At 38.2% G+C, this 13055-nt stretch overlaps 1 protein-coding gene across 3 annotated transcripts in view; it reads right to left on the bottom strand.

Moving 5' to 3' along the window:
- The window catches only part of Atg13 (Autophagy-related 13), a 58523-nt gene extending 56878 nt beyond the window's left edge, over positions 1-1645 (bottom strand). For all 3 annotated transcript variants that reach the window (XM_067146786.2, XM_067146787.2, XM_067146788.2), the window contains exons 1-2: positions 995-1645; positions 557-905 (exon numbers count right to left, since the gene is read on the bottom strand). In XM_067146786.2, the coding sequence (XP_067002887.1) occupies positions 557-905; positions 995-1165 (520 nt within the window). In that variant the 5' untranslated portion in view covers positions 1166-1645. The remainder of the gene's footprint in view (positions 1-556; positions 906-994) is intronic.
- Between the last annotated feature and the right edge of the window lie 11410 nt (positions 1646-13055).

The following is a 13055-nucleotide window of genomic DNA, read 5'->3' as shown; positions in this document are numbered from 1 at the left end:
CAGTATATTAACAGGAGAGGCATCTAGTTTGAATTCTGACATTTAAAACACTTTCTTTACAAAGTCAAGAAGTAACTTTGGTAGGCTGGTGTAACCCTCGTAACAGACATCAGCAATTTTAGAAGACACGCAGAGCCGAGTAATGTCAACATAGATATTTTCCAGCGATGTACAACTCTTTCTCATTCGTGCAGTGTCAGCATAGGATTAGCCGATATACAAGTACGTCTACAGAATTTTTACCCTTGGTCAATGATTGTTAGGTTGCAGTCAGTGATGAAATCATGTTTGTGTGTTTGCCATATAAAGAGTTAGATTCCATATTTTAAAAAATTCACCATTGATCAACAAATAGGCTACGACATTCTCGTAAAGGCAACTAATCACTTATGCCTCACAATATTGAACCTACGCCCACCATCTTACAGTTTTCCTGGTGAGTTCCAGGAGCATGCTCAACATGCTGTCTCAAGAGTACCCATCAAATTACGAGTTTTATTATAAATATTATTCAATAAGAAAGAACGAAAGTATCAGAAATTAAGAAGAAACTTACCTAAGTTATGTAACTGAGGCTCTCCCATATAGATGCGATAACAGATAACGTATGAATCAGGACCTTGCCGACGCGACAACTTGTAGGCTGGTGTAACCCTCGTAACAGATACCAGCGATTTTAGAAGAATGCCCATACGATTATAAACAGTGTATGTAACTCTCACTGATGGATCACACTGATCAGTCAACACACCTAAGCACCATGTTTCAAGAATCATTGTGTCACCTTCCACAGTTCGCAATGATATTTCAACAACCAAGGGAAATTGTGCAGCAACTATTCCAGTGCCTAAAGCTTTCTTCGTCTCCGAGAGTACATCTGGAATGTCTTGAATAGCTAAATTGAACTGTACAGAAAGAAAATAAAACGCTATAGAAAGAACACAGGAATCGGAATGAACAAGTACAATATTATGAATTCTACATATCCACTCACCCAGTCTGTGCCTGATGAATGTGGCTTGCATTTTGTATGAAATTTTTCACCTAAACGTGACTGCACAATAATCTGAGCAGCTTTTAGAGCAAAAAATTTGGTGAATTTATCCAAGTCTTTCTTGTCTTGAATACTCAATTTAACTGTAGCCATCTTCATGTCAATCAACATCGAATTATCCAATACTCTTATTACAAGATAAATTGAATAAATTTTAACCTTGGAAATTAAATGCAATGATTTCGGCCACGGTCACGTTTAAAATCACTTTTTACAAGTCAATATAAACGGTTTAACCTAGCTCTTAAGCCTACACGGCATAACTTGCATAAAATACAAATTAGAGGCATCTGCTTATAGATGACACTAATTCAATATCTATAGAAACCGGGGAAAATATTATTAGATAACCTCGTCACATTTTGCAATGGCGATCTTGAACCACTCCCACCACTACGTCAAAGCCGGGAGGTGTGTGCTGGAAATCCAATCACGAGGACGAATTCTCCGTCCACCTCCAGTGATTAGACAATATTCAAATTAGCCAAGCAAATTTCAAAGATAATGAAAACTGCACTTTCCGAAAACGTTCATCCAAACAATACGATAAACTATAGAAGTTCGCCAAATGTAGTTTCACACACGGAAGTCAATTCCACAGGCGTGCAACTTAAAATGAGTTGACGTGTTAAGAAGTCGACCTTCAATTGTTCCGGAAGGAAAAAGGGGAAGGACTCTTCAAATATGCACGGCTCGGATGAGGAGGGGACAGCAAATAAACCTGACATGTGGATGGCTGAAGTTGCTTTGCTGCCACAATGTGATTGGTTCAAATGAATGAAGAGCAGGGGGTGGGGCAAGACAGTTTACTATTAACCATAAATGTTCCTGATTTTTAAATGTATTCAAATCTACAAATGCAAGCAAAATATTGCCAACCGGAGTCCATTCTTCGTGGATTGAGGAATTAAATAAAGAGCCAACGAAGACGAGAAGTAGAAACAAAAGGACGTATATTTCCTTCCAGCGTATTTGAAAGTTAAATGGCACAGGTGGGACCGCTCAACCAGAAGGAATAAGTGATCATCCCTTCTATTCTCTATCCGAAAAGCACGACCGTAAAGAAAAATGGGTGGTTCCACATTCAGTAACATCAAAGTTATCGAGTGCCACGTCCTCTTAAATTAAAAAAAAAAGAAAGGCATGTTATCTTATCCAGCTATACACAAGAACATATGTTATTAATAGACTCAAGGTTGTCTGTTGCTCGCACAGAATATGCAAGGTTATTCACCTAAAGGCCGGTCTCCACTGATTAACATTTAACACCAACATGTTAAATTTAACATGTTACAATTGACATGTATATTGTGTTTGTGTCTTCCAATTGACTTTGCATGTTAACTCAGAATGTTGAGGTTAACACTTTTAACATGTTGGCGTGTTTTCCGCTCCAAGTGGAAAACATGTCAAGTCAATTCGTTCTTCGTGAGATGTTGGCACAGCTTCGGCAACTTCCTTGCCGTTTCCACGTCAACAGATAGCCAAACGGCGCAAACGACGTGCTTCTCGTGAAGTAGGATTATAGTTACAACACTCCGCAACACTCATTCTCTTTGTTGTAAGCTACAAATACAGTACCAGTACCGGTACGCGTACGCGTGTCGTTCTCTCTGCACTAGCCTATACTCAAATTTATAGTCAGAAATGGAGTGGAGCAAGATTCAGTTGGACTTAATTAATGATATAATAGAAAGGCCTTGTTTGTGTGATGTCTCATCAAAGAAATACAGAGATAAAGCGAAGAAAGCCGACAATTTCCAGGAACTCTATATTATAATTATTCCCGCGAGTGCATCGAAAAAAACCTAGCGTACCTCCGCTCCCAGTACAGTCGAGTATTGCAAAAAATCAGAAAAAGTCTGAAGTCGGGGGGCGGGAACGGACGAAGTTTATACCTACTTCATAGTGTCTTGCTTTTGAAGCAATGAGCAGGATGAGGGGAGGAAATGTGTCTAATAAAACTGCATTTGTAAATCATAACAAGAAGCAACAGTGGCAATAACAAAGGCCACATCTTTTTCATCTGAGTCCTTTGTCCTTGTTTGAAAATACTAGACACCACCTAAATTTATTACCGCAAACTGATATGATGAACTACCTACATATAAACAAAGAAAGTTAAGTTTTACATGTTTATTAAGTGTGGACACAATGTTAAATGAAACAGTATTCAACATTTAACATTTAACATGTTGATGGTGTCACCAGTTAACATTTAACACTTTTAACATTTAACATGTTGTTGTTAAATGTTAATCAGTGGAGACCGGCCTTAAAGGATAATGAACAACTTTGTCGACAGAAGTGTGATCAGATATTTTCCTTTTTCTTTTAGAACTCCGTACACATGGAGTACCTACCATCTACAATATTGCAGAACACAATGGTTTCAATAGAACCTTCATCAGTATAACCATCAATAGATACAAAAGCAGACCCAAGACTACCCTAGTAAAAGATTCCGCTCCTAAAGAAAAATTTTCCACATTCACTTTTAATAATAGTAGCATTTACCAAATTTCTAATATTTTCAAGAAACACAACATCAAAATAGCTTACAGAACCTCCCACACCAACTCCAAACTCATTTTCAATCCACACACTGTCAACAATAACAATAGCAACATCAACAACAAATATTTGAACTGGAGTTTACAAATTAAAGTGCCAGTCCTGTAATTCCAGCTACATAGGTCAAACAGGCCGCAATTTTGTCATAAGATACGCCGAACATCGCAACGCTCTCAAATATAATCGTTTTTCAGCTATGAGTGAACATCATAAAGCATCCAGCCACGAATACACTTCAATAGATAAAGACCTGAAAATCTTGCATTATGAGCAAAAAGGCACCTTGCTCAACGTTCTCGAGAGCATCCACATCGATTTAGATCAGTTTATGAACCCCATTCACGATTTAAATGAAGTCAGCGAGAAAGAGAACATTCTACTTGAAACATTAATTCCATACATTTGTCGGAATTTCCATTACACAAACAAACCCCACCTCCATCTCCCCGACTCACCAACACTCCCCCCTCCTCACACCAGCCCTGCACCACCCCTTCCCCCTCCGCTCCTTCCATCCTAACAAACACTGCCAAACCAACAATAGACTCGATCACACGACCGAGACCATCACTTTGAGAAGGCCACGCCATTCGAGCTTTAGAAGTCGGCGAGTAAACTAACATCCTCTTGAAACATTCATTCCATATATTTGCCAAACAAATCCCACCTCCATCTCTCCAACTCACCACCCCTCCCTTCCTCAAACCAGCCCTGCACCTCCCCTTCCCCCTCCGCTCCTTCCATCCTAGCAAACACAGCCGAACCAACAATAGACTCGATCGCGCGAACGAGACCGTTACTTTGAGAAGGCCAGGCCATTAGAGGGGACAACCACCTACTGCACACCGTAAGTTTAAGCTTTCTTCACAACCATTCCACACTTTTTACTTATCAACCCATGTTTCTCATACAACCTCCTTTTTTCCATTACAGATTAGAACTTCATTGACGGTTTCCACTAGATTACTTACAGTTTACTATGCATCTGTCTTCTACCTAACACAGCTTCTCAATTTTTATACGCGGCCCTTCCGACCCCTTTATAATACGGCAAGACACCAGCCAACATTATGAAACAATAATGACGCAGTTTTTAGTTTCAATTATTATTTTAAATTAACACCTGTTTCACTGAATTTTGTCGCAATAAGTTGTTTTTAGCTCTGCATATTGATGTAAATATTGTATATTTGTGCTAATTTTGTTTCCGTCTAGGCTCTCTTTGGTTTGTTTTTTCATTTGCTCTTTCATTATGTTTTTTAGCATTTTTTCAACTTATATTATTTAAATTTAAATTATTCCAACCCCCCTAATTTTTTTCACTGAAGATGGCTCAAGCGAGCCGAAACATGTTTGAATTTGTTTGCTCCGTCTAATGACGGAATATATGATGTATTGAATAGGAGGATACTCTCATTTTTCGCCATTGTAAAGTAAAATGTGAGAATGTTCAAGAACTAACAAGAACCACCTAGGTAGTAGAAGTGGATGGAATTACCGGTACTGTGGACCAGGAGACATGAACTATGTAAACCTACCAACTGTGAAAGTTGTAAGCATGTATTTTAATCAATAAAAAGTTGTATTTAAAAAATCCAAGGCCATCGCACACTTAAAAAAAAGTGTAGTCTGGGTTATTCCAAATCCGAGGTATCTTCTCCCCAAACCCCAATGACCTCGGATTATCGAGGCTCTACTCTATATAAAATATATAATATATAAATATATAATATAAAATATGCCCATCACACATATAATACGCATACAGCAAATTTTCTCTTTCTTTTCAGGAGATCAATTTAATAAGTGGAGAAATCTTACAGATACTTACTTCAAATTTCTTAAAACTATTAAAAGTACTAAAGGCCAGAATACAAAGAACTATAAAAACTGGCAATGGGCGAAACATATGGACTATTTTAAACCTTTTCTTGCCTACGCTAAAACAGACACGAACCTTGCGCCTCTGTAACTACGGGAGACGGAATATGACCTGGATTATAGCGAAGAATTGAGTGCAGAGCCTCATTCAGGTACTGAAGATGAGGGTGCAAGAAACACATCTGGTGAATTTGAAAGCATCCCGTCAACTACAACACAGCAAACCGCTACCGGTATTAATTACTTTTTTGTAATTCTTGCGAGATAAAGGGATAGTTAATGCTCTGAGGACCATGCTATTGTAAGCTGCTTCTTTTTTATGTATGTCTGGGTGCACAGAGGTCTGATGGATGGTATTGATGGTGTATATATTGAAGGATAAAGTGTTGTTGCTGTTGCGCATAATGGTTAAGTCCAGGTAATTAAGGGCTTTATTGTTTACTGACTCTATGGTGAATTTTATATGTGGATCAATGGAGTTGAGAAATCCAAGTACTGTGTTGCTGTTAGTGATGAGGGTGTCTAAAATAACAAAGGTGTCATCTACAAAGCGTGTCCAGTGTTGAATGCCATTGATCTGGCCAATGATCTGAGAATGCTCTAAATGATCAATGTAGATATCTGCAAGGATTCCTGAAGCTGGTGACCCCATGGGAAGACCTATCTGTTGGTAAATGACATTATTGAAAGTGAAGAAATTGTTGTTCAAAGTAAATTCCAGAATTCGAATAAATTCATCTATTTCGCCTATACTTAAATTGCTGAATTTGGAGAGATTGTTCTTGATCAATTGTACGGTGCTGTTAACGGGAACATTAGCATACATGTTAGTAATATCAAAAGAATGAAGAGTGTGGTGTTTGGATAAATTAAAGTGTTTGATCTTATTGCAGAATACTAAGGAGTTCTTTACGGATGTGTTGGCTTGAAAACGATAGTGTGACTTGAGGAATTTGTGAATGAATCGAGATACTTCATAGGTCGGACTGTTTCTGAAAATTGATAATGGGTCTTATGGGGATGTCTGCTTTATGGATCTCGGGTAGCGCTTTGGCTGTGGGAAGTTTCGGATTCATGATAATCATTTTGGATTTTTTAAGGTCATTAAACAGAAATGAAATGTTCTTGATGATGATTTTCAGGTCTCTTTGTATTTTATTAGTTGGGCATCTAATAAAAATATATAAACTAGATTACTATGATCATACTTGGTATGGATTAATAAAATGCAGAGTTACAGCACCAAGAAAATTATATCACCCTGTTCTTCCTGCAAAAATCAAAATTGACAAGAATGAAAAATTATTATTTCCTCTATGTTACAAGTGTACAGAGGAACAAATAAAATGTTGTAACCATACCGAAATAGAACGAAGTTTTATAGGCACATGGACAACGGACGAGGTCGGCAAGGCTATAGAAAAGGGATATAAAATACTAAACATATATGAAGTCTGGCATTTTGAAAACAAGAGCAACATATTATTTAGAGGGTATGTGAAAATCAAACTGGAAACAAGTCCTTGGAAAGATAATTTCGATAGCAAGGAATACTATATATAGGCTGTTAATGAAAAATTAGATATTAATCTAGATTTGGACAATATTGGAGAAAATCCAGGAAAACGCAATGTTTCAAAAACATGCTTAAATTCTTTATGGGGCAGGTTCGGTCACAGACAAAATATGAGTAAAACTGAATACGTAACTTTGCTAGACAGATTCTATGAAATTCTTCTAGACGACAGGTTAGAGAAAATAGATCTGAATTTTCTCAATGACGATATGGTTCAAATGAAGTACAACTTTAAAAATTATTATATTGAAAATAATACTGCGAAAAAAGTTTTTATTGCTGGGTTCACTACTTCAAACGCAAGACTACGCCTATATCACATGTTTGAAAAATTGTGGGATTCTGTGATATATTTCGATACGGATTCAATCGTGTACAAAAATAATGTTTTAAATACTGTAGAAACAGGTTGTATGTTAGGTGAATGGACAAATGAACTGGGAAAAGGTATTCACGGAATCGAATGGGCGTCAACAGGTCCTAAGAGTTATTATCTAAAAAAGAATGATAGTTCCGCTATTACGAAAATTTAAGGGCTTCACTCTAAATTGGAGAAATTTACAACGTCTGAATGGTGAAGCTATGGTAAAAATTATTGAATGCGAAGTAAGGGAAAATATACCATTACACTACGAGTTGCATTCAAGTTCTAAGGCCTCCGATTTTTTTTCTAACTAACTACTCACCCGAAAACGATGAAACTGGCGTTACTTCTCGACGTAATCACCCTGCAGACGTACACATTTTTCACAACGTCGACGCCATGATTCCATGGCAGCGGCGAAGGCTTCTTTAGGAGTATGTTTTGACCACTGGAAAATCGCCGAGGCAATAGCAGCACGGCTGGTGAATGTGCGGCCACGGAGAGTGTATTTCTTTGTTGGAAAAAGCTAAAAGTCACTAGGAGCCAGGTCAGGTGAGTAGGGAGCATGAGGGATCACTTCAATGTTGTTTTCACGAAGAAACGTTCGCGTAATGTTAGCTCGATGTGCGGGTGCGTTGTCTTGGTGAAACAGCACACGCGCAGCCTTTCCCGGACGTTTTTGTTGCAGTGCAGGAAGGAAATTGTTCTTCAAAATATTTTCGTACGATGCACCTGTTACTGTAGTGCCCTTTGGAAAGCAATGGGTAAGGATTACGCCCTCGCTGTACCAGAACATGGACACCATCATTTTTTCAGCACTGGCGGTTACTCGAAATTTTTTGGTGGCGGTGAATCTGTGTGCTTCCATTGAGCTGACTGGCGCTTTGTTTCTGGACTGAAAAATGGCATCCACGTCTCATCCATTGTCACAATCGACGAAAAGAAAGTCCCATTCATGCTGTCGTTGCATGTCAACATTGCTTGGCAACATGCCACACGGGCAGCCTTGTGGTCGTCCGTCAGCATTCGTGGCACCCACCTGGATGACACTTTTCGCATTTTCAGGTCGTCATGCAGGATTGTGTGCACAGAACCCACGGAAATGCCAACACTGGAGGCGATCTGTTCAACAGTCATTCGGCGATCCCCCAAAACAATTCTCTCCACTTTCTCGATCATGTCGTCAGACCGGCTTGTGCGAGCCCGAGGTTGTTTCGGATTGTTGTCACACGATGTTCTGCCTTCATTAAACTGTCACACCCACGAACGCACCTTCGACACATCCATAACTCCATGACCACATGTCTCCTTCAACTGTCGATGAATTTCAATTGGTGTCACACCACGCAAATTCAAAAAACGAATGATTGCACGCTGTTCACGTAAGGAAAACGTCGCCATTTTAAGTATCGAAAACAGTTCTCATTCACGCGGCTGGCGCTAAAAGTCCATCTGTCGTATAGTGCTGCCATCTCTGTGACGTTTTGACAACGAACGCGGGCTCCTTTTAAAACAATGCACTGTTTCTATTTCTTTCCAGTCTGGAGAAAAAAATCGGAGGCCTTAGAACTTGAATGCACATCGTAGAATCAAATATCCGGAGACGTTATACCTAAAAATTTAGTAAATAAGGACGTAACCAAACAATTTTCATTTGCGTACGATAAAAGAGTAGTTCTTCCTAATTATGATACCGTTCCGTATGGTTATTAACATAGCATAGACTAGATGTACTCTTATACTAACATATACACACTAAGATAGGCAAAACATACACACAGACTTGTGGGTATTTACTACCGCGACAGAGGTCTTTCATTCACAAAGACTTGTAGGCGTTTATAGCCGTTCCAGAGGTCTTTACATTCAAGGCTTACAGGCGTTTATAGCCATTGTCAGAGGCCTTCGTTCACTCAGACTAGCAGGCGTTTATAGCCAGAGGTCTTAACATATACATCTTTTATTTACAAGCGCTGTTAGATATTGCAAAACTCCGAACTTCGGAGAAACCCTGGGGGATTTTTCGAAGCCAGAGCTGGTTTTCTAATTTTTCCTCGATCTAACCCCAGGGTTTTTTCGCCCTTCTTACTCCTTCTACTATCTCTTCCCTTTCCTTTCGCTCGGAGAATCTGTAACGTTTCCAACCAGCTTCGGTTGTTAAACCTATCTGATAACGACATACAGTACGCAAGGGGCGAATCGTTCTACATAATTATCTCCTTCTCCTTTATAGCTCAGAATTTTTGAAAGGAATGAATAGAGATTCGAACCATGAGAGTAAGGGCCCTTTTCTCTCAAAAGAACAAATCCTAGACATTTACCCAATATCTAACCACCTGAGCTAACGTGGCTCGTTCTGCTAGGGATATATATACGAAGTCTTATAAATTCTTTCCAATACTTGGACTCGAACCGCCGATGTTAACATCACCAGACTAATACGTTACTCACTGCGCCACGATGACTTGTAGAGTGAATGCTAGATTAACTGGGTATATGATTTAATATTAATACCAGTATATTTCTGAAAGTCCAATCTGTAGTCATAAGAGTGCGCTTTGATTTTCTTTGTCTCGTAGTTAGCATAAATCACTGCTAGAGACCGGTAGAACTAGGATGATACAGTCATTGTCTAAAAGAGTGCACCATTATCGGAATTAGATTATGTCACTACTACATGCAATGTGTGGTTACATCATCACAGAGTAGTTGTCATTGAAAGTGGTATTGAGGAAGTGACCTTGCTAGCCGTGGTAAAGCTCCAAGAAGGTCGTTTCATCCGACAACACTATGGATGAATGAATGAGTGCTGTTAATTAGGAAATAATAATAATAATAATAATAATAATAATAATAATAATAATAATAATAATAATAATAATAACATAAAATTCTTAAATTGTAGGTATTTTATATTTTCATTTGCAGGGGCATCAGGGACAAATATACTAGTATTATAGTCCTAAATTTTTGTGTTTTCCTAGCCTTTTCATAAATGACTTCAAAGAAATTGGAAATATATTGAACATTTCCCTTGGTAACTTATTCCAATCCCTAACTCCCCTTCCTATAAACGAATATTTGCCAAAATTTGTCCCTTTGAATTCCAACTGTATACATTTTGATTTGATTTCACATTTTCCACTGTTCATTGTTACTTTTTACAAACTCCCTCATGCCCGTTTCATCAGCCATATGGTACTGCTTATAGTCCTAATCTTAATACCTTCCTTTCTTTCACATTTCTTTTTTAACTACCACAAAACAGCGTCGTGATGACTAATACCATCTATTACTTCGGTTTTTCTACAGAGCTCATCTGGTTTTACCAGCACCACATCCAGAATATCCTTTCCTCTAGTTGGTTCGATCACTTTCTGAATCAGATTCCCTTCCCATATTAACTTATTTGCAATTTATTGGTCATGATTTCTGTCGTCCGCATTACCTTCCCAATTGATATTTGAATTGAGATCACCAAATACAATCACGTTCCTTTCCATAGCATTTCCCACATAGCTGATTGTCTTGTCAAATAATTCTGAATCTGCGTCAGCGCTACCCTTTTCCGGTCTGTACACTCCAAATATATAAGTTTTATTATTATCTTTAGAGATGAGCCTTAAACCTAGAATTTCATGTATGTCATCTTTAACCTTTTCCGTAGTTTACAATTTCTTCTTTCACCAGACTGAATACTCCCTCTCCTACCATTCTTATCCTATCTCTACGATAAAAGTCAGTCGAACCAGCTCTGTCAGAAAAACTAATCACCTTCACAATAGCAGAGGGGACATTATCAACACGCTTTCCTACAAATTAGAATCAACACTCAAGCATCACTTCATATAAGGAATGAGTGTCCCCTTTTGACCTGTAGCATAACAAGGGTCAGCAACCATAATTTCAGTTATAGGATACAACCAGTTTTGATCTGCTGAATATCCATTCTTCACTTTTACAACGGAAATTAAGAAGAACGCCGGATTCGAATAATATGTTCTTTAATAATAATTATGCCAGCATATCGTCTTCTAGATTGTTAAACGTCCTTATACATTAAAAATAATACTCATTCACAGGGCGGCCACAAGACACAATTTAACATCAATGATTTGTACGCAGGATTGCAAAAAGTTTCGAGAAGGCAACAATTTATTACAACCAAAACCTGTTTGAATTTTTTTACCCATATTCTATTGAGTGTCCTAATCAAAAGCAAATGTTTTCTAGTATTTTTTAAATTCAATATAGGAACAGAATTTGAGCCATAGACATTCAGACTAAGCTTGAAAATTGGACGAGAGAGTCAAAAAATGTTTATTTTAATTCATACGATCTCTTTAACATTTAATAAACAACTCAGCCCAGCTGATTACTTACAGGTTTTTATTGTGGTCGCCATTGATGCTTTCACGGCCCCTTACTTATATACATGATACTTTATAGGCTTTTGGGATTATGCCGTGTCAAGGAAATAAGGTGAAAATTCTGCGTCCTCTGAAGAAATCTCGACTGTCCACGAGAAAGTCTTCTTAAACAATGACACTTTAAAATTTAGACATTATAATAGAAGTGGAAATGTTGCGTTCATTAGTGACCAGATGGCTCCCAGGACGTGGCACAACGCTAGCGTTCGAAGAGGAAGCTGACCGAACCCTAGAATCAGTCTAAGCGGTTCACATAAACGTGTGTAAGTAACATATGACATTGACAGGTGTATGATATAGACACCAGCCTGAATGAAACATCTGGCGACGAAGAACATGCGAATTTGGAAAACATCGAGACGAAACAACAACAGTGAAACGACAGGGAAGGGAACTACCTACGTAAATTCTTAATGGCTAACAACCAGGTATTCCTAATTGATAGCCGGTGTCCCTGTTGAAGTTGTCAGAATATCTACGTATTTCCACAGCTTCTCGTATAATCCTGCACGCGTAGTGTTTAGTGTGGGTAAGAGCTCGAGCATCTTGGAACATGACATCATGACCCGACGATAGAGCTTGCTCAGCTATTGCCTATTTGTCTGGTTGGTTGAGACGAATATTACGTTCGTGTTCTTTGATACGGGTACCAATGGACCAGCATGTTTGGCCGATTTATACCTTACCGCATGTATAGGGAATTTCGTATACCCCAGGGTGTAAGAGTGGGGACAATTTGTCCTTGGTTTTACTCAGACTGTGAGCAATTTTAGTGGCGGTGCCAAACACGGTTTTCAAATCAAATCAACTCAAATCAAATCCAATCAAAATCTCTTCCTTTGCAAATGAGGTGTCTACCTCGGTGGCAAATGGCACACTAAAATACATTATTGTCAAGCACTAAATATTAAATTAACAAGAGAAGACAATTTTCCTATAATACAATATTATACAATTTACGCTAACAATTTTTTATATTAAGCACACAGCTCATTCTTAATAATTTTATATTGTTTACTAAATTCTACTTATAATATCTACTGTACTACTTACAAATATAGTCAACTGATATACAGTATGTGGAATTACTTCAAATGATACTATACAACTGGTATAAGATTAAAATTTACATTGCATTTTTTTACCCATTCTGGAACCTAAGTAGCATAAGGACCT

The sequence above is a fragment of the Anabrus simplex genome, chromosome 5 (genome assembly GCF_040414725.1).
Source record: "Anabrus simplex isolate iqAnaSimp1 chromosome 5, ASM4041472v1, whole genome shotgun sequence".
In the NCBI taxonomy this organism is placed as follows: Eukaryota; Metazoa; Arthropoda; class Insecta; order Orthoptera; family Tettigoniidae; genus Anabrus; species Anabrus simplex.
This window is presented reverse-complemented; position numbering and strand designations above follow the sequence as displayed.